At 42.6% G+C, this 23,607-nt stretch overlaps 1 protein-coding gene across 1 annotated transcript in view; it reads right to left on the bottom strand.

The window, feature by feature from the left end:
- LOC124551288 overlaps positions 1 to 23,607 on the bottom strand; it is an 84,919-nt gene that overhangs the window by 29,554 nt on the left and 31,758 nt on the right. Inside the window, exons 3-4 of the mRNA XM_047126290.1 lie at positions 19,447 to 19,499; positions 12,737 to 12,772 (exon numbers count right to left, since the gene is read on the bottom strand). Coding sequence (XP_046982246.1) covers positions 12,737 to 12,772; positions 19,447 to 19,499 — 89 coding nt within the window. The remainder of the gene's footprint in view (positions 1 to 12,736; positions 12,773 to 19,446; positions 19,500 to 23,607) is intronic.

Below are 23,607 nucleotides of genomic sequence, written 5' to 3'. Positions count from 1 at the left end.
GGCCGGCGTGTCTACCCGAGTCCAGGAAGCAGCGCGTTAGTGCTCTCAGCTACCCTGGCGGCTAAAGTGCTCTCTTGATATGTCGATACTAAATCTCTCTGTGATGCACAACGCCGCTCTTGTAAAGTCTGCCACTGAAATTTATTGAGCATCTTCGTAATGATCACGTGAGGAAAAGTGCCGCGCTTCGTTGGATCTTCTCTATCTCTTCTATCAGTCCCGTCTGGTAGGTATCATAGATATATGAACAAAAGAGTCAGTCGAACAAGCGCCTTATAAGCCATTAACTTCGTGGATGAGTTACATTTCCTTAAGATTCTTCCTATGAATCTGAGTCTGGCATCTGCTTTCCCACTATTTGTTTTATATGGTCATTCCACTGAAGGTCGCTCCAAATAGTTACTCCTAGATGTTTTACGATTAATACTCTTTCCGAAGGGAGTGAGACAGGGTTGTACCCCTTCCCCGATATTATTCAATCTGTATATTGAGCAAGCAGTGAAGGAAACAAAAGAAAAATTCGGAGTAGGTATTAAAATCCATGGAGAAGAAATAAAAACCTTGAGGTTTGCCGATGACATTGTAATTCTGTCAGAGACAGCATAGGACTTGGAAGAGCAGTTGAACGGAATGGATAGTGTCTCGGAAGGAGGATATAAGAAGAGCATCAACATAAGCAAAACGAGGATAATGGAATGTAGTCGAATTAAGTCCGGTGATGCTGAGGGAATCAGATTAGAAAATGAGACACTTAAGGTAGTGAAGGAGCTTTGCTATTTGGGGAGCAAAATAACTGATGGTGGTCGAAGTAGAGAGGATATAAAATGTAGACTGGCAATGGCAAGGAAAGCGTTTCTGAAGAAGAGAAATTTGTTAACATCGAGTATAGATTTAAGGGTCAGGAAGTCATTTCTGAAAGTATTTCTATGGAGTGTATCCATGTATGAAAGTGAAACATGGACGATTAATAGTTTGGACAAGAAGAGAATAGAAGCTTTCGAAATGTGGTGCTACAGAAGAATGCTGAAGATTAGATGGGAAGATCACGTAACTAATGAGGAGGTATTGAATAGGATTGGGGAGAACAGAAGTTTGTGGCACAACTTGACTAGAAGAAGGGATTGGTTGGTAGGACATGTTCTGAGGCATCAAGGAATCACCAATTTAGTATTGGAGGGCAGCGTGAAGGGTAAAAATCGTAGAGGGAGACAAAGTGATGAATACACTAAGCAGATTCAGAATGATGTAGGTTGCAGTAGGTACTGGGAGATGAAGAAGCTTGCACAGGATAGAGTAGCATGGAGAGCTGCATCAATCCAGTCTCAGGACTGAAGACCACAACAACAACAACTCTTTCCAAGGGTTTGTGGCCAGCTCGATCGCCAGATCTGTCCAATCGAGCACGTAAGGGGCATTGTCGGACTACAACTCCAGCGTCATCGACAGCCAGCATTAACCGTCTCTGTACTGGCCGACCAAACGCAACAGGCATGGGACTCCAACCCTCAGACTGACATCTGGCACCTGTATAGTACAATGTATGCTCGTTGGCATGCTTACATTCAACATTCTGGATGCTAGACCGGTTATTAATGTACCAACATTTCACAAGTGCAATAGCTTACCTCGTACTAACACTAACCTGTGATTTTGCAATATGTTACCTGGACAAATGTATTCCCCAAATTTCATTACTCTAAATTTTTTCCGTCGGCGTATGAAAATATAATTTATCTTCTGATTACAGACTCAGTAATATTCTGAGAGATAAAGCAGACGCAACGTATAGCGGCGTACAAAGTGCGGAAGTCGCTTCACTGTCTTCTGTTGAATGAGCGTTTTTTTTCCGTTTACTCATCGCATATTTTGGAGATATCCGGACGGAGTGCATTAGTCGGAAACACCAACTTACTCGTCAGTTAGCTGCGTCCGCTTGCGAGGTCTGTATGCTGCTGCTGTTGTTGTTGTCAGACTCAGTCTGAAACGTCGTTTGATGCAGCTCTCCATACTAGCCTGTCTCGTGTAAGTATCTTCGTCTCCACATATCTGCAGATGTTTGCTGTACTCAAGCTTTGATTTACCTCTTCGAATCCCCTCCCCCCTTCCCTCCACCCCCTCCCCCCACACACCCCCGGCCTCATACCTCCCCCATTCACAAATTTATTATTGTTGGTGCCTCAGGAAGCGTCCTACAAACCAGACCTCAATTTCAGTCAAGTTGTCCCATAAATTTCTTTCCTCCCCATTTAGATTCAATAACGCAACCCATCTACTGATCATATCTTAAACATTCTTCTGTCGCATCACATTTTGAAAAGTTGCTATTCTATTGTTACCTGTTCATCGATGACATGCGACCTTGATATAAAGGTTCACTCCAACCAAATACTTTCAGAAAAGACTTCGCACCACTTAAATTTATCTTCTGTGTTAAAAAATTTCTCTTTCCTTGAAATACTTCCCTTGCTATCGACAATGTCGTATGTTATGTCCTTTCTACTTCGGCCGGCCTCAGTTATCTTGCTGCCTAAATAGCAAAATTTATAAACTACTTTTGGTCTTTGATTTCCTAATCGAATTCAACCAGCATTGCTGGATTCAACTCGTCTACCCGCGTTTTACATTTATTGATGTTCCTCTTAGAACCACTATGCCAGACACCTGCTGGAGTCAGCTAATCTTCCAAGTCCTTTTTCGTCTCAGACAGAACTGCAGTGTCATCGTCAGCCTCAAAGTTTTTATACCTTCTTCCAGAAATTTTATTCCTTTTTACGAATTTCCTGTTAGTTTCCCTTACTGCTTGCTCAGTGTACAGATATGCTGCAGCTACACCTCATTCCCATCTCAACTACCGATTCCTCCTGATCTCTTTCGGCGCTTATAACAGCCGTTTGATATCTGTGGAACGTGTAGACAACTTTTCTATCCCTTTATATTATTATCACTGCTACGGTGAGAATATCAAAGAATGTATTCCAGTCAATGCAGTCAAATTCTTTGTCTAACAAAGGACTGGGAGCCCTATGTGTACCGTAGGTCACGTGGGGACCGAGGCTCTGCCTGTCTCACATTTGCTCGGTCTGCCGACCCGTCCGCTGAGCTGGTCTGTCCGTGAGTGGGCGATGAGCGCGTTGAGGGGTCCAGGGTCCAGGTCTGTCGTTTCAACTGGAGATGCAGATCTAGTGGCTTTCTGCACAAAAAGAGGCACTGTAGCGGTCTATCGTGAGAAGCCCTCAAAAATTGATAGGAATGACAGAAGAGAGGGCTAAACATTCTCAATATCAATTATGCAATTGCATAATCGACAGTACCTGTAATCTGCTATGAAACGACATTTCAACTTCATGCAGAACGTGTTTAAAGATTTAGTTGATAATGAAAGAGTACAAAATTACAACGATCGACAGATGGGGCTCGTCGAGAAGCACTTTGCACTAAATGTGCAGGCATGGAGAATGTGCAGGAATTGATAGTACGAATAATAACGTGAAACTTCCTGGCAGATTAAAACTGTGTGCCCGACCGAGAGAGAGCTTCTGTAAAGTTTGGAAGGTAGGAGACGAGATGCTGCCAGAAGTAGAGCTGTGAGGACGGGGCGTGAGTCATGCTTGGGTAGCTCAGTTGGTAGAGCACTTGCCCGCGAAAGGCAAAGGTCCCGAGTTCGAGTCTCGGTCGGGCACACAGTTTTAATCTGCCAGGAAGTTTCATATCAGCGCACACTCCTCTGCAGAGTGAAAATCTCATTCTGGAATAACGTGGATTCGCAAGCATTATCCTACTGCCACTTGTAACGGAACCAAACTTTTGAGTTTGAAATTTTGACTATGTATACGAGGCCTGCCTAAAAAGTATCCGACCTTTGATATTCCCGCGCAAAATAAAGACGATAGCGCTGCGCCACTGTACAAAGTAAAGGAAGAGAGACCTTTGTGCGCATGCATGAATTTTGTCCTCGCCTTCCAGCGCGTCCGCCACTGCCTGTCGGTCGCTGCGTGGGGTGCTACACAACGCGTTCGTCGGATTACCGATTCCTTCAAGATGACTGAACGTGTTGAGCAAAGGTACTGAATCACATTTTGCGAGAAGTTTGGTGATTCTCAAAGCGAAACAATTCGTAAGATTCAGCAGGTGTTTGGAGAAGATGCGATGGGTGTAACACAAATTAAAGTGTGGTTCAACTGTTTCGAAAATGGCCCCATATCAGCGGAAAGTAACCAGCGTTATGGGGGGCCCAAACTGCTCAGAGTGCAGCTGTTGTTGAGAGGGTGCAAAATTTGGTACTGGCAGATCGTCGTTTGACCATATGGGAGATTGCCCGAGAGGTTGGAGTGAGTAAAGATTCTGCACATGCAATTTTGCGTGATGATTTGAACATGCACCGAGTGGCTGAAAAATTCGCGCCCAGGTTGTTATCGCCGAAACAAAAAGACCTCCGTTTTGACGTTGCACAGGACCTTCTGGACACCACGAACACTGACCCTGGGTTTCTGAACACCGTGGTAACTGGAGATGAGTCACGGGTGTACGGGTACGACTCAGAAACAAAGAGACAGTCGTCGCAATGGAAACATCCCAAGTCTCCAAGGCCGAAGAAAGTGTAGCAGGTGCGAAGCAAACTCAAGGTGATGCTGACTGTCTTCTTTGACGTCTGTGGAATTGTGCATCACGAATACGCACCGTAAGGGCAAACATTGACAAAGGACTACTAACAAGATGTTCTCCGGCGACTCCGTGACGCAGTTCGGCGCAAAAGACGAGACACGTGGACGGCGAAAAACTGGCAACTGCAGCAGGACAACGCCCCCGCACATTCATAGCACTTGATCCAAAATTTATTGGCCAAACATGGAATTACAGCCGTTCACCAACCTCCCTACTCTCCAGACATGGCTTCTTGCAACTTATGGTTGTTTCCAAAATTGAAGACGCTACTGAAAGGATCCCGTTTTGAAAACACAGAAGAGAGAATGCGAAACATGATGACGGAGCTGAACACCACTCCAAAAGAAGACTTTGTAATATTATTGGGATTTCCGTCGTATGAAAGCTGTGAGTACCCTTGGAAAGGCATTCATCTATCTGTATATTAAATGGTCAACTAATGAGATGAGACCTATTCTTTGAAAGACATTTGTTTTTTATAAAAAAAATGGTTAAAATGGCTCTGAGCACTATGGGACTTAACATCTGTGGTCATCAGTCCCCTAGAACTTAGAACTACTTAAACCTAACTAACCTAAGGACATCACACACATCCATGCCCGAGGCAGGATTCGAACCTGCGACCGTAGCAGTCGCGCGGTTCCGGACTGTCAGTTTAGTGTTGATCAGAATAGGTAAAGAGCAAAATGTCTGAGTACGTTCAGTTCTGCTCAGCTGTTTGAAAATCAAATAATGTAAGAGATTTATCAGCACAGTAATTCAATAATTTTTCTAAGGGGACGTTTCAAGATTTTATGGTACTTCTGCTTGTAATGTGAAAGCATAAAGAAGGTCGTCTTTAAGCCATAAAAGTGAGCGGTCTTGCCAGCGTGCAGACAACATTATTAATTATAAAAATTCGAGTAATTTATGTTCGAAACTGTAAACCGGCGAGTTATTGTTGTGAAGGTGTTGAACGGTGCAAGAATAGTCTTGAAGCAAAGAGAAAAGTAATGACTGTAATTTGTGACAAAAACGTGAACCAAGGAGCTAGCACAGGACAGGCTGAAATCTGATCGCACCATACAGTTAGAGAAGTATTTATTTAAGTTATGCTGTTTATAAATAAGCCCTAATTGCTTGTGAGAATTGTTTGAATATATTTAGTGTTTACCAGATTTCTTATTCTATTCTTTTCCTTTATTTTTTTTTTACCTCCCTGTCATATTATTTTTATAAATGTCAAACAGCCTTTACTACAGCAGGGAATACTGCAGCTTCCTGGTCGGAGACAGAAGGCCTCTCCTTGTCTTCTATACAACTCATTCATTAATGATGTCATGTGCAAATGCAATTTTTATTGTTCATTGTTAAAGATCCCTTAGGTAATTATAAAATTCACACTGATTACGTAAAGAAATCCGGGTTGTTCTTTTCCAAGTAATAGAAGCCTTTGCGTAGTCAAAAAACTAGCCTCCTCCTGACAACGATCAGGAGCCGACCAGAAGACGAACGTCTTCGACCGCTTTCCTGTTTCTGTGGCAAAGCTGTGCTAAACTTTCATACTAGAACTTCCAGAGGTGTTTCCCGCAGTGGAAGGATCGGTGACCTAATTGTGTGTGCAAGCAAAAGGGGCCTACTTTGAAGGGGATTAAGGGTCCCAGCCCCGCCAGGTATTCGAAATATTTTTTCTGGCCAAAGGTTGGACACTATTTAGACAGGACTCGTATTACTGCAAAGTACGTTGCTTAATGTCTGGAACGATTTTTTTATTTAATATCCGCTATTGTCGATTTTATGAAGGAAAATCGAGTCATCATCATCAGTTATCTGCTATATTAACAGGTCCTTTGCCTCTCCATTTTCTGCGATCCATTGCTTCCTTCTTAAGGCTGCTGTATGTTGTACCGTCCATCATGTCATTCAGTATCTGGAATCTCTTCCTTCCTCACTTCCTTTTCCCTTCTACATAACCTTCTAAAACTGTTTTTATCAGTCCATCATTCTTTCTTAATATATGCCCAATCCAATTTCTTTTTCTTCTCTTTATTACATCTAGTAACTGTCTTTTCTCTCCCACTCTTCTCAGTACCTCTTCATTTTTTACTCTGTCTATCCAGTTTATTCTTTCCATCTTCCGCCATGTCCAGATCTCAAAAGCCTCCAGCCTTTCTCTGTCTTTTTTCCTCATAGTCCGTGTTTCAGCGCCATATAGAAGAACACTCCATACAAAACATTTTATGAGTCTCTTTCTGAGTTCTCTGTCCAGACCGCTGCAGAAGATTCTCCTTTTCTTATAAAACGCCTCTTTTGCCATTGCTATCCTTGTTTTAATTTCTGTGGTGCACTTCCAGTCGGTGTCTATCCTGCTTCCCAGATACTTCAAATCGAATACAGAATCGAGTACAGGAACGAAAATTAGAAAATCCGTAATGCGTTGCACCCCTTGCATCTTGAGTGGACCAGACTGTCTACTGTCCACAGTAAGACACTGCAAGACGAGAACCACTGATCTGATGGGGATTTATTTAAAAAGAAAATCACATTATAGAAAGCCGCGCGGGGTGGCCGTGTGATTTGAGGCGCCATGTCACGGATTGCGCGATCCCTCCCACCGGAGGTTGGAATCCTCCCTCGGGCATGGGAGTGTGTGTTGTTCTTAGCACAGGTTAGTTTAACTTACTTTACGTAGTGTGTAAGTGTAGGGACCGATGACCTCAGCAGTTTGGTTCCTTAGGAATTCACACACATTTGAACGTAGTAGAAGGGACAAATTGTGAGGAAGAACACAGTCTAGTTGCTCAAGCTCACTATTGTTAAAGAAAACGGGAAGTCCTAAGAATTCATTGTGGCCTTGAAAGAATCACAAGGATAGTTTTCTAAACGTTTTGTAGAAGCTGCTAATTTCAAATCTGTTTTCAGGATGTTTTCAAGACTATTTGCTGATTCAGTTCAAAGTGCCACTGTGTGTATTCAGATGGAACTGACTGATCTGCTTTGTACTTCCCATCTTACAGACAAATTCTTTCACGTTAAAACTGTAGTTCTCCTCAGGTAGGGTTTCCACGTCTCCATAATGTGCTTGCAAAAGTGCTAAAATATTTCGATGAACATATATGTGTGAAAGGCCTTTATACAGTTTTCAAATGCCAGCGCACAGCAATCGGTCGTCCTTTTCTTTCAGATTCTGTTAGGCAAATCTAGATTTCGGCTAGTGCCTAGCCATTATAAAAGGACTATTTCATAGTATCAATGCATGTCCTACTACGTCAGTCTCCTGTTGTTCGGGCTCCTGTCACAGTTCGTTCAAGACTGCAAATCTAGATTTGCATAATAGAACCTGAAAGAAAAGGACAACTGATTGCTGTGTTATATCATTTGAAAGTCATATCACAGCCGTTGTTTGCACCCACATTCCTAATGGAAGGTAACCTTTTTACGATTATAAAACTAAACAATTTACGATTACGTAACAACGTGGATACGAAAATCTGTGAAATTTCCCGCATCCGTCGGTAAATTTACATGAGATAAAAATTACAATGTCTTAAGTGCGCCAAAAATAATTAAATGATACTGAAAATTTGTTTCGTTTGTGATCTATGTTGTTGGGAAATATGAAAGCAAGTTGTCTGCAGCGTGACTGCATTGCCACCTAAGTACGTCGCATTGGCAGTTCACCCCTCCTCCCACTCAAACAGTATGGCGTGGCAGTGAAGTGTGCAGCCAGATTGAGTGCTACTGCATGAGAGTTAGGGCACAGTCCGTGAACCGAATTCTTGGTCGCCCCCTGTCTAATAGAGGCTACAAACTTAAGTTTATCTTTCCTTCAATCTATCGTCTGAGATATGATGTAGGATTAGTGTTCTCTCTCATGTTCCCACATTTCACTGAGACCTAACCTGATCTTGCTCGAGGTAATTTTTTATCATTTCTTCCAATTTTATGTAAATAATTTGTGCTAGTAGTTTTAAGACATGACTGAATAAACTGATGGTTCGAACTAATGGTTTGGTAATATTCAAATCCGTTAGCATCTACCTGCTTCGGGAATGGATTCATTACATTCTTCTTGAAGTCTGATGGTATTTCGCCAGTCTCACACCTCTTGCATATCAGGTGGAACAGTTTTGTCTTGGTATGCCCTCACAAGGATCTCAATAATGGTGTGGAACCTTGTCGTCTGCTCCAGAGGCCATGTATTACGTCTTTACTGTTCTGACTAACTCTTGCTGCAATGCCATGTAGCCTATCCCATCTTCATCTACTTTATCTTTCTCTTCCATAATGATATTTACATTTTGGTCAATCAACACTCGCAATCTCGCTGACACACACACACACACACACACACACACACACACACACACACGCGCGCAATCAAAATAATTCAGTCTTTGTCTGGGACAGAAATAAAGTAAAATTTTCCCAGTCTCCGAGTCTGACCTAGATTTTCAGCATGTTTTCCTTGGTTAACAGGTAAATGCTGGACCTGGAAATTCTCTCCCATTAATTTAGAACTGGGATTCCCCCTGCGTCATTCCCATCCTTTTGGGACAATTGACTGGAAAGAAAAGCCACACTTAATTCGGCTGTATCTAAAAAAGTCCGCTCTGCTCTTTGGAGAAGAGAAGTGCAAAAAACAATAGTATTGTTACGATTTCTCGTATAGCTCCTCTGTGTATTTCTTCCACCTTTTAACTCCCGTTAGACCTGATCAAATTGCATTCTGCATCTGACCTGTTACAGGACACCAGTCGCATCTCCCTACAAACAGGGTGCAGATGAATTTGTCACCGAGGATACACAGTCTGAGCTCAGGGAAACGCAAACACGACCAGGCCATTGTGGATTACCTCTGCATCTCTGGTATTTGGGGCTCAGTTCCAAGCGTCACTGAAGACAATTCTACTCCAGTCAGTGAGAGTCCAGGACAAAGACGCGTCTGGAGACGCTCATGACATCCTGTGTGTCGCCCTCCACATGGCCTGACAACCAGGAGTTATGGTCTAGGGTGCCATTTCGTATCCTAGCAGGATTCCTTTGGTTGTTACCCGCATCACCCTTCCAGGACAGCGGTATTTCGACGCTGTTCCTCGCTCCGTTATGTTGCTCATCATGGCAAGCCATCGTGGACTTACATTTCAACAAGATAATGCCCGCCTGCACACGGGAGAGTTTCTGCCGCTTGTCTTCGTATTCGACAAACACTACCTTCACCAGCAAGGTCTCCTGATCTCACCGCAATTGACAACGTTTGGAGAGTTAGAGACAAGGCCCGCCAACCAGCTCGGGATTTGGTAGTCTAATGCGCCAGCTGAGCAGAATTTGGCGCGGTTCCCCTCTGTAGCACATCCAACAACTCTCTCAATCAATACCAGGCTCAATAACAACTTACATAAGGACCAGACGCGGACCAGCAAGTCATTGACTTGCTCAGTTCGTGAAGTTCTTTCTTTTGAGTAAATCACCCAGTTTTCCTGATATAGTAATCGTTTGTCACACATATGGCATAGGAACTCCTCAGAACCACATCCCAGGGATATCACCAGCCTTAAACAACGCGTGGCTTTGCTGGGAAAGTTGTTCCTCATGACGTGATCTGTCACCTCTAGGTGTTTCTCGCAAATACTTTTAAACACTCTGTGTAATTTCCTTTTTTCGTTTGTTTTTCTAACCACTGTTATGAAATTTCGTTTTGTAGAGTTGCTGGCTACTTTAACACACATTCAGTGCAATACTATTTCTTTTCACACCTGAAACATTTTGTCGGCATTATTAAACCAAAAGAAGAAACGTACATACATTACAAACTATACAAATAAACACGAGTAACCTTATAGGTTGGGAAGACACAGCTAAAAGACTTTTACATAATGTGAAGGACAATCAAACAATTTGAAATAAGAGATAGTAAAATAGTACAGATTAAAATTGGAAGTCCAAATCCGCAACAGCTGTTTGTTGTGCTTTTACTGTACGACGACCGCTTTCGTATCTCGGAGGTGTATCTACATCTACATCTACATGGATACTCTGCAAATCACATTTAAGTGGCTGGAAGAGGGTTCATGGAGCCACCTTCACAATTCTCTGTCATTACAATGTCGTATAGCGCGCGGAAACAACGAACACCTATATCTCTCCGTACGAGCTCTGATTTCCATTATTGTATCGCGGTGGTCGTTTCTCCCTGTGTAGGTCGGCGTCAACAAAATATTTTCGCATTCGGAGCACAAAGTTCCGTCGCAGTGAAAAACGCCTTCCTTTTAATGATTTCCAGCCCAAATCCTGTATCATTTCTGTGACACTCTCTCTCATATTTCGCGACAATACAAAACGTGCTGCCCTTCTCTGAACTTTTTCGATGTACTCCGTCAGTCCTATCTGGTAAAGATCCCATACCGCGCAGCAGTGTTCTAAAAAACGATGGACAATAATAGTGTAGGGAGTCTCCTTAGTAGATCTGTTACATTTCCAAAGTGTCCTGACAATAAAACGCAGTCTTTCGTTAGCCTTCCCCACAACATTTTCTATGTGTTCCTTGCAATTTAAGTTGTTCGTAGTTGTAATACCTAGGTATTTAGTGGAATTTACGGTTTTTAGATTAGACTGATTTATCCTGTAACGGAAGTTTAACGAATTCCTTTTACCACTCATGTGGATGACCTCACACTTTTCGTTATTTAGGGTCAATTGCCAATATTGGCACCATTCAGATATCCTTTCTAAACCGTTTTGCAATTTGTTTTTATCTTCTGATGACTTCATTGGTCGATAAACGACAGCGTCATCTGCAAACAACCTAAGGCGGTTGCTGAGATTGTCTCCCAAATCGTTTAGAGAGATAATGAACAGCAAAGAGCCCATAACACTACCTTGGGGAACACCTGAAATCACTTCTGTTTTACTCGATGACTTTACGTCAATTACTACGAACTGTGACCTCTCTGACAGGAAATCACAAATCCAGTCACATAACTGAGACGATATTTCACAAGCACGCAATTTCGCTACAGGCTGCTTGTGTGGTACAGTGTCAAAAGCCTTCCGGAAATGCAGAAATACAGAATCGATTTGAAATATCTTGTCAATAGCACTGAACACTTTGTGTGAATAAAGAGCTAGTTGTGTTTCACAGGAACGACGTTTTCTAAACCCATGTTGACAGTGTGTCAATAGAGAGTTTTCTTCGAGGTAATTCATAATGTTTGAACACAATGTATATGCAAAACTCCTGCTGCAAATCGACGTTAACGATAGGCGCCTGTAATTTAGTGGATTACTCGTACTACCTTTCTTAAATATTGGTGTGACCTGTGTAACTTTCCAGTCTTTGGGTACGGATCTTTCGTCGAGCTAACGGTTGTATGTGATTGTCAAGTATGGAGTTAATACATCAGCTTACTCCGAAAGGAACCTAATTGGTATACAGTGTGGACCAGAAGACTTGCTTTTATTAAGTGATTTAAGTTGCTTCACTACTCCGAGGATATTTATTTCTACGTTACTCATGTCGGCATCTGTTCTCGATTCGAATTCTGGAATATTTGCTTCGTCTTCTTTTGTTAAGGCATTTCGGAAGGGTGTGTTTAGTAACTCTGCTTTGGCAGCAGTGTCTTCGATAGTATCTCCATTGCTATCTTCAGGTCACATGAAACTAATACTTAATGTGCCACGAATTCCAAGATACAATTGGGCGTAGAATATGTCACTGCTCGGTAAAACCTTGGATGAAACGGCAGATGGGCATCCGATCCAAATAATGCATGATCACCAATACATCACCAAAGCACAGTCACAAGACTAGCCAGCGCATCACATGACAATCCAGGTATGACAGGATAAAACCATCGTCAAAATCAGCGGGAGAAACAAAGAATTAAAAGACAAACTATGCTCGCGAGTTGTCAACGTACTAAAATAATTGGCATGCGTCAAACAGAACTACACGTCACACCGCACTGTGTGACTAACGCTGCAACGAAGCAGTTTCAAAGTGCCAGCGAGCTAAACTAACCAGTTAACTGACTAAACCCAGCGTGCGGCACTTAATCGTTACCGTCCCTGCCGCGGGCACTGCAGCATGACTTACCACATGGAGGTTCTTCATCATGCAGCCGACGAAACACTGAAATCAAAAACATCGATAAGAGTTAACACTGACTGCGCAAGAGAGTTACAAGCTTACGAACTACAAAAATGCTATATCATTGTTACAGAATTTCTACGACTAATAGTGATACTATTAATGTTTTGCAAAAAATGTAGATCGTAGATATTACGCAAAATATTTAGTACAGAAGAAATAAATAATGCAATAATGCACAAGGATAATTTTCAACGGATGGAGCCTCCAGACTTGGGGAGGCAAAATACGATTCATGGACATATTTTCCGGAATGCTTGTCTTTCGAGTTACGTATGTTCCCTGCTGACATTGTGATTGTGTCAGGGAAGCCAAATGATCTTGAAGACCAGTTGAACTGGACGGATAGTGTCTTTAAGAACGACTATAAGAGGCTCATCTACAGAATTAAAACAAAAGTAATGGAATGTAGTCGAATCATAATAGCGAAAACTGACGTGGAGGAAAGCATTCCGTAATACATCGAAACTTCCCCGTCAAGTTAATGCGCATGTGGAGTTACGAAATGCCAATGACTGCAGTGTGACATACTGCAGTAGTTGGGATAAATATACGGTGCAGTCACATTGGTGTGATCACTGGCTTTGTTCGACGTCGACGTGTAATAACCAGTCACAGATGGCAGATGGCAGCACTGACAGTGGAGGGGTATATAAAGTGTCGGGGGCACTAGGGAAACAGCGCGAGCGCTGTTGCGGTGCGGAGGGGGAGCCATTTATCTGACATCCAGAACAAGCATGATCATTGACTTTTGGACTAAAGGTGGAAACACTTCCGAAACGGCTAAGTGTGTAAACTGTTCGCATGCTACTGTGATTAAAGTATACCGTGCGTTGCTAAACGGCGCTCTCCAAAACAGGTGCTGAGGCAACCGTGGTGCAGCACTGGGGTGAATGACGGCTGCAGAGATGTGTGCAGGCGAACTGACGTGTAACTGTTGAGCAACTTGTAACGCCGAAACTGCAGGATGCATGGCACCTGCCACCGATATATAAAATTGTTTGCTGAATTATATGTAAATATTTGTAATTTAAATGCTTTCTTTTAATAAGTAAGAACATTGCTTTAATGTATGTGTACATTTAGGTAGAAGTCTGTTGACATTTCATTGTATTTATCTGTGTCTAAGCTCTGGGGAAAAGCCAAAAGAATTGTTATTCGCATCGACTAGCAACGATAATGGCAGTGCTTGTGCGTTGTAAAATCTTTGGGTAGGCTAGGCAGCTGCTGCGTGGAGCGCGGGGGGGGGGGGGGGGGGGGGGCGGGGAGGGGTAGACGGGTTCCGGCGCTTGTAGTGTGCGGAAGTGTGGTGTTAACGCTCTCGCAGTAGAGAGTACCAATTTCGGCGGCATAATATACGCGCGCCGGCCACATGTCTAGAGCAGGAGTACGGACAGTGGACGGGCGGAAGAGGCTTAATTAATTACGACTGCCCGTTCCTATAATTAGCCGTGCTCCACAATATCCTACCGTCTTCAACAACAGCAGCAGTTACAGCAACACAGTTTCGTCGTCGGCTCCGAGTTTCGTCGTATGCACAGCACTGAAGTACGACTGTTCATTGGTAGAAAGTACACTCCTGGAAATTGAAATAAGAACACCGTGAATTCATTGTCCCAAAAAGGGGAAACTTTATTGACACATTCCTGGGGTCAGATACATCACATGATCACACTGACAGAACCACAGGCACATAGACACAGGCAACAGAGCATGCACAATGTCGGCACTAGTACATTGTATATCCACCTTTCGCAGCAATGCAGGCTGCTATTCTCCCATGGAGACGATCGTAGAGATGCTGGATGTAGTCCTGTGGAACGGCTTGCCATGCCATTTCCACCTGGCGCCTCAGTTGGACCAGCGTTCGTGCTGGACGTGCAGACCGCGTGAGACGACGCTTCATCCAGTCCCAAACATGCTCAATGGGGGACAGATCCGGAGATCTTGCTGGCCAGGGTAGTTGACTTACACCTTCTAGACCACGTTGGGTGGCACGGGATACATGCGGACGTGCATTGTCCTGTTGGAACGGCAAGTTCCCTTGCCGGTCTAGGAATGGTAGAACGATGGGTTCGATGACGGTTTGGATGTACCGTGCACTATTCAGTGTCCCCTCGACGATCACCAGTGGCGTACGGCCAGTGTAGGAGATCACTCCCCACACCATGATGCCGGGTGTTGGACCTGTGTGCCTCGGTCGTATGCAGTCCTGATTGTGGCGCTCACCTGCACGGCGCCAAACACGCATACGACCATCATTGGCACCAAGGCAGAAGCGACTCTCATCGCTGAAGACGACACGTCTCCATTCGTCCCTCCATTCACGCCTATCGCGACACCACTGGAGGCGGGCTGCACGATGTTGGGGCGTGAGCGGAAGACGGCCTAACGGTGTGCGGGACCGTAGCCCAGCTTCATGGAGACGGTTGCGAATGGTCCTCGCCGATACCCCAGGAGCAACAGTGTCCCTAATTTGCTGGGAAGTGGCGGTGCGGTCCCCTACGGCACTGCGCAGGATCCTACGGTCTTGGCGTGCATCCGTGCGTCGCTGCGGTCCGGTCCCAGGTCGACGGGCACGTGCACCTTCCGCCGACCACTGGCGACAACATCGATGTACTGTGGAGACCTCACGCCCCACGTGTTGAGCAATTCGGCGGTACGTCCACCCGGCCTCCCGCATGCCCACTATGCGCCCTCGCTCAAAGTCCGTCAACTGCACATACGGTTCACGTCCACGCTGTCGCGGCATGCTACCAGTGTTAAAGACTGCGATGGAGCTCCGTATGCCACGGCAAACTGGTTGACACTGACGGCGGCGGTGCACAAATGCTGCGCAGCTAGCGCCATTCGACGGCTAACACCGCGGTTCCTGGTGTGTCCTCTGTGCCGTGCATGTGATCATTGCTTGTACAGCCCTCTCGCAGTGTCCGGAGCAAGTATGGTGGGTCTGACACACCGGTGTCAATGTGTTCTTTTTTCCATTTCCAGGAGTGTATTAACGGCTAACCCAGCATCACAACTGAATGTGATTTGATTCATAAAATTTATTTAAATAATAATCAGTTAAACTCAGGACGATTGTGTCCTCATTGTCCTGAGACATTGTTACCAAGCAGGGTCTTCGTTCCTTTTTTTCTTATAAGCTAATCGAATGTCATAAGACACTAATTGAATAGTCACAGCCAGTTTATTAATGAATAATTTCACTTTTAAGAATTTTAGCCTCAGTCCACTTTCAATTAACTGTTGTACAACAGAGGCTTCAGTATATGTATAAACTAATGCAATTTCATTTCTCAATTTTGAGAATCAATCACTGGAAAGAATCCAAACCTAAAGAAATGCACAAATTAAGAGTGCGGAAGTTTTATTTGTTGTACATATGGTTTGGAGCACATCGCTGTTTGGTTTGGTACGTATTCTATTATTTATTTTTGTTCGAGTCAGTTGTTCAGACAATAACTTGAAATCCAATTTGCAAAATAAATAACTGCAAAGTAAAAGTGCTTGCTTTTTATTTTTTAAAAAAAAGTCTTTCATGTAGTTACGTTGAGGTCACTGAAAGTCATTGTTCACGTAACAAAGTTCAGTACCATCATACAGTTTAATTTGCATATTTTCAAATCATTTCTCGTTTTTTTTTTTTCAAAATTTAGTGACAAACATAACATAAGAGTGACTTCTCAGTTTTTTGTCATTACATACTCACTTAAAATTAGTGTCAAAAAACGTGATAATCTTCAGTTGCCACATCAGTGTTTAATATTACATGTTTTTCTTCCCCATCACCTTGTACAGGATTTAGGATGTAAATTGCCCTAGTGGGCTGGTGACCGTTAATTATTTCCTTTTCGTTCATTAGTGTAACTTTTGGATTCATGATCAGTGATACCCCTTTTCTGTCCAGTGCAGTTCGTGAGTGAATACGCAAAATAACTTCCATTTTTCCAAATTATAGCACTGTTCGGTTTAATTACTTTTTTATTTTTAGTAGACTTTACCATCTGAAGGGTCTGTTGTATACTTTCCTCCTAGTTATCGATATTATTTCTTCGGCAAAGATAGCCTTATCCAATTAGTAAAAATCCGTTAAGCATACACGCGATCCACGGTCATATTTTATATCGTAAGCAGCTAGGCCGATTGGCAAGGGGGAGGTTACAAACTGACGCCCAGAAGAACCAAGGGGCTGCCGACACCAACGGTTTCTCCTCGACGACCATTCAGCGAGCGTTGCTGCGTATGGGCCTCCGCACCAGACTACAGTTCACCTTCCATTCTGACTGCTGCTCACAGGCGACGAAGGCTGGAATTTGCATAGCGGAGGTCCGCTGAGTGGCGAGAGGTATCCTTCTCACATCCATCACGTTTCACGCTTCAATGGACAGAAGACCATTGGCGTGTACGGCGTGAAACGTCTGAAGGTAAACAGGGGGGGAGGGTTACGGTCCGGAGAATGTTTTCGTTGCGTTCCCTGCAGAGTGTACTTCTGCCTCCTTTAGTCTATTATATTCATCTCCAAGACCGTTCAGATTTAGCAAGTACTCAAAGACAGTGTTGATAAAGCAAACAGAGAAGAGCCAAAGAAGAATAGTACATTTCGTTGTAGGTTAGTAAGTGCCAAATCCTCACGGATATGCTCATCCAACTCCGGTGGCAGACGCTAAAAAAAAGAAAGGTGTTGTCCATCAAGATGAGGTTCTTTGTTCCCGAGGATGTACTTATACAGATGAGTCAACCAATACATTGCTTTCTCCTATTTCTCGAAAAGACCGTGAAGGTAGAGAGATTCGAGCTTACATGGACGCTTACCAGCAATTGTTCTCCTGCGAACCATTCGAAACTGGAACAGGAAAGGGTGTACCGATACTTGTTGATGACATTAAATAAAGCGAACATTTTTATGTACTGAAATATGTTTGATCATACGCAAAGATTTTTATGGAGGCGTGCTAAAGATAAAAGGAACTAAAATTAATTTGAGAATAATGTCTATAAATTTGGCGGAGCAATTGTGTAATAATAAAGAAACTCTTTGTTCTTTGTAAATAGAATGAAAAGATTTTATTTGTTAATTATTGCACAATGACAAGGAATTCACTGTTACGGTTCTCTTTTTCCGGAATGCGCGCAACGGTGGGCCATTGAATATAGTACGTCTGTAATAACTTAACAATTGTTAAAATATGTTATAGAGAGTTATTACTGTTTCATTTAAGTAGACAGCCCTATCCCATGCAAGTTGTAGTGACTTTTATAATTTTCAGTGACTGTAGCAACGCAGGAAGTTAGCGCTAATGACAGTCATTGTTGGCCGCCATTACCGGCCGTAACATTTGTTTTGCATATTTTCACAGCTGTATAAATAATTTCTCTTTGACAGGGCCTGCATGAATATATTAGTAACTTAAACCATTTGCAGTATTTATCGTAATTTGTGGATTGTTAGTTCAGAGATTCAAATTGGCCGCTTGACGACGATCGATTACCACTTCGAAGACAATATTTTGAGGTAAAAAGTAATAAATAGTTTACGTTTCCTTTCGAAGAGAAAACAATATTCCACCACGCGACACCCAAGAATATTTTCTCAGGTTTAAGTTTATCACGGATACCCTGTGATGTTTAGCTTTTCGACACATCACGTAAACATTTTACGTGTACTATTTCAAGACGCCTCACTCCACGCATACGTAGCGAGGCTGTGTGCCGTTATTTAAAACAATAGTATTTTATCTAAAGAATCATAGCAGATTTCCAGATTTCAATATATTGACCCACGTTTTAACTTGAATTATATCCTTTTCTCTGGCACATATTTTACTACAGTACTTTTCTGTATAATTTTTCCCTCTTTAAGATAGGTGCCCCAAAAACCAGTACATTAAGGCACCAGTACAAGGGGGTGGGGGAGTGATAGTGGAACACAAAGTATCTCCTGCCACAGATCACAAGCTTGCTTATGGAGTGTGGAAGTAGATATACAAGGTGTCCCGGGGAGGAATTTTTAATATTCAGGGATACGAGAAGGACGATCATTCAGAGCAAAGACATCTAGGAAACATGGAGTCTAAAATGCGTAACTTCAGAACCTTCAGCACTTGTCTATCTTCGATACTGTATGCTCTCTGCTTCAAACATTTTGGTAGCTGGTAGTCTGGACAAAAACAAATACAAATTCTAGTAAACACGGGCCCCAAAATGAATACCTTCAGAGCTACGATGTCTTGTGCTGTACAAGATACGTGTTTTGCACTAGCGAATATGAACAAGTGCTCATTGCTCTTACTCTATGTATTCTAGAGCCCATGTTTATACGACTTTTTTTGTTTTGCTTCACATTACCGCATCCCACGACAGGGAAAGCCAACAGATTGCGGTAGAGGGAGGATGTGTTTCACAGTATCGAAGATGAAGTAATGCTGATAGCTCTACAGGTATGCATTTTAGGCCCCTTATTTACTAGACGTTTTTGTTTCGAACGATGGTTCCTTTCATATAACTGAATACTGACCATTCCTTCTGGGACACACTATATAGACACAGGCAGCGGTATCATCAGTCAGTTCCCAGTAGTTTAGCCCCTTTAAACGCACAATCATCATCAGTCAGTTATACCAATAGCCTGAACCTGATAGTTGAAGCTGACTCACCTTCTCCTCTGCAGTCCTGGCCTCCTTGTTGGTTCTGAGCGCAGCCAGACTATCTGCGAACAGGAAAGGCGCCAATCAGAGACATCAGATATCTCCCAATAATCATCACCGCACAGCTCCCAGTTGTTTCAGGAGCAACAAGTCCGCGAGGCGTTCGCTTTGTAATGCAACACTTTCTTTTCTGAAAACAGGTTGGTTTTATTCAGAATTGCAGTACACCACAAAACACCCCATTCCCTAGGCTACAAAACCCTGTTGTTGTTGTGGTCTTCAGTCCAGAGACTGGTTTGATGCACCTCTCCATGCTACTCTATCCTACGCAAGCTTCTTCATCTCCCAGTACATACTGCACCCTACATCCTTCTGAATCTGTTTAGTGTATTCATCTCTTGGTCTCCCCCTACGAATTTTACCCTCCACGCTGGCCTACAATGCTAAATTTGTGATCCCCTGATGCCTACCAACCGGTCCCTTCTTCTTGTCAAGTTGTGCCACAAGCTCCTCTTCTCCCCAATTCAATACCTCTTCATTAGTTATGTGATCTATCCATCTAATCTTCAGCATTCTTCTGTAGCACCACATTTCGAAAGCTTCTATTCTCTTCTTGTCCAAACTATTTATTGTCCATGTTTCACTTCCATAGGTGGCTACACTCCATACAAATACTTTCAGAAACGACTTCCTGACACTTAATCCTATACTCTATGTTAACAAATTTCTCTTCTTCAGAAACGCTTTCCTTGCCATTGCCAGTCTACATTTTATATCCTCTCTGCTTCGACCATAATCAGTTATTTTGCTCCCCAAATAGCAAAACTGATTTAGAACTTCAAGCGTCTCATTTCCTAATCTAATTCCCGAAGCATCACCCGACTTAATTCGACTACATTCCATTATCCTCATCTTGCTTTTGTTGATGTTCATCTTATATCCTCCTTTCAAGACACTGTCCATTCCGTTCAGCTGCTCTTCCAGATCCTTTGCTGTCTGACAGAGTTACAATGTCATCGGCGAAGCTCAAAGTTTTTACTTCTTCTCCGTCGATTTCAATACTTATTCCGAACTTTTCTTTTGTTTCCTTTACTGCTTGCTCAATATACAGATTGAATATCATCGGGGATAGGCTACAACCCTGTCTCACTCCCTCCCCAACCAATGCTTCCCTTTCATGCCCCTCGACTCCTATAACTGCCATCTGGTTTCTGTACAAATTGCAAATAGCCTTTCGTTCCCTGTATTTTACCCCTGCGACCTTCAGAATTTGAAAGAGAGTATTCCAGTTAACATTGTCAAAAGCTTTCTCTAAGTCTACAAGTGCTAGAAATGTAGGTTTACCTTTCCTTAATCTTTCTTCTAAAATAAGTCGTAGGGTCAGTATTGCCTCACGTGTTCCAACATTTCTACGTAATCCAAACTGATCTTCCCCAAGGTCGGCATCTACCAGTTTTTCCATTCGTCTGTACATAGTTAGTGTTAGTATTTTGCAGCTATGGCTTATTAAACTGATAGTTCGGTGATTTTCACATCTGTCAACACCTGCTTTCTTTGCGATTGGAGTTATTACATTCTTCTTGAAGTCTGAGGGTATTTCGCCTGTCTCATATATCTTGCTCACCAGATGGTAGAGTTTTGTTAGGCCTGGCTCTCCCAAGGCTGTCAGTAGTTCTAATGGAATGTTGTCTATTCCCGGGGCCTTGTTTCGACTTGGGACTTTCAATGCTCTGTCAGACTCTTCACGCATAATCCTATCTTTAACCATACAGTAGAGCTGCATGCCCTCGGGAAAAATTATGGCTGTAGTTTGCCCTTGCTTTCAGCCGTTCGCAGTAGCAGCACAGCAAGGCTGTTAGTGTTACAAGGCCAGATCAGTCAATCATCCAGACTGTTGCCCCTGCAACTACTGAAAAGGCTGCTGCCCCTCTTCAGGAACCACACATTTGTATGGCCTCTCAACAGATACCCCTCCTGTGTGGTTGTACCTACGGTATGGCTATCTGTATGGCTGAGGCATGCAAGTCCCCCTACACAACGGCAAGGTCCATGATTCATGGGGGGTATTTTTCAAAATAATCTCCGTTCAGTACGACGGCCTTACGCCACCTTAACGGGAGGGCCTGCTGACCGCATTATACCACTCCACTGGTTGACACCGGAGTCAACGTCTTGCTGCGTCAATAACGCAGGCCAACGATGGAAACACTTTTTTTGCTGTAAATACCTTATTCTTACGTTTTTTATGGTGGTAAATTCAAATACGATACTTAAAAAACTATATACCCACCATTTATTCGCATTTTACAGTTAAATTTATTAATTTAAGCGACGTTTTAAAGAATTTAACGGCTTTTATATAGTTAAAATAATTTAAAAATGACGTGTAATGAATGTAGATGATGTTGGTAGCACTGCTGAAAAACATTTGCTGGCAAAAAAGGTCGATTCTATTTTTGTGTTAACCGATTGTGTTTTGTTTACTGTCAACCTAACCTCAATTTCCCGTTTCCTGTACGTGTGATCAGTACAATGTCTAATCATGGATGTAAAAATTCTGCTGAGAGATTTTGTTATATTTGTAGTGAATTTGTGATTAAAAAACACCAAAGAAACATTACAGACTTTGTGAAATGGGTTTATCTATCATACTTTGAATCTAAACTTGGAGATCAAGATAAATCTTGGGCGACGCATAAGGTATGTTATGTGTGTGTGTTGAACATCTGAGAAAATGGTCCTAAAAGGAGAAAATAGCCTATGATATGGAGGGAGCGAAGAAATGATTCCGATGATTGGTACTTTTGCAGTGTTGATATTACTGGTCATAATTCCAAAAAAAGAAGGTAATAAGCTACCCTAGCCTTCCATCCACCATCTGACCAGTATGGCATGGTGTAGAGTTGCCGGTTTCTGAACTACCAGATGATTTAAATTCTATTCCAACAGAAGTATTTTCTGATTTACAGTGTGATTTAGATGAAGCAGATGATGATGAATTCCAACAGAAAGCCTAGAGGCCAAATCGTTTACTCAAACCGAGCTTAACGATTTGGTTAGGCATCTGGTTTAACGAAAGAAAAAGCTGAATACTTGGCTCTATATTAAAAGAAAAGAACTTATTGGCAGTTGGAACCAGCATATGCAAGTATAGAAAGACAGAGTAGCAATTTTCCAAGGTTTTTCAACAAGAAGATGATTTAGTGTACTGCTCAGACATTCCTAGTCTGATGAATGAGTTTGGTATTGAAGACAAAAAGGAAGACTGGAGGCTGTTTATTGTTTCATCCAAAATTAGTTTAAAGGTTGTTTTATTACACAACGGTAACATGTATGCATCTATACCTCTTGGATGTGCTGTACATATGAAAGAAAGCTAGGAAAACCTAGGAATATTGCTAAATAAAATATGCTGTTCTGCTCATGGTTGGATGATATGTGGCGATCTAAAAGTAACATGCATGTTCCTTGGTCGGCAAGTGGCTTTACCAAATTTGCACGTTTCTTGTGTGAATGGGACAGTAGGACTAGGGATCAATACTGGTGCAGAAAGAACTGGCCTGTGAGGGTGTCTCTAAAACTTGGTGAGAAGAACATTCTACGCAAAAACATTGTAGATCCAAAAAACGTACTCCTACCACCTCTACATGTAAAGTTAGGCCTAGTGAAACAGTTTGTAAAGGCTTTGCCGAAAGATGGACCATGTTTTAAGTATCTCTGCCAAAAGTTTCCACACCTTTCAGAAGCTAAACTAAAAGAAGGCGGCTTTGTCGGACCTGACGTTAGAAGATTGATGTTTGATGTTAACTTTGAATGCACAATGACCTTAAATCAAAAAGAAGAATGGGTGTCATTCACGTACGTCGTCACAAAGCTCTTAGGACATGAAAAAGACCCAGAATATGTTTCTGTTACGGCTACAATGTTAAAGAAGTTTTCACCAGGACATGAGGGAAAAATGCTACCAAAACCGCTGTAACACCAGCATGATGGGGGACTACTGTTGGTCACTTCACCGAGAAGTTCAGCAAGCGATTCACCGTAGAGTAAGCTACACAAGAAGGTTCAAAGAAGAAAGAGAAAGAAAATACAAACCAATTCCAGCTGACAACTGAAACCTCTATTAACACTTATCATTGTTTTAAGTAGCTTACTGTAAATACAAACCAT

This window comes from Schistocerca americana, chromosome 9 (assembly GCF_021461395.2).
Source record: "Schistocerca americana isolate TAMUIC-IGC-003095 chromosome 9, iqSchAmer2.1, whole genome shotgun sequence".
Lineage (NCBI taxonomy): Eukaryota > Metazoa > Arthropoda > Insecta > Orthoptera > Acrididae > Schistocerca > Schistocerca americana.
This window is presented reverse-complemented; position numbering and strand designations above follow the sequence as displayed.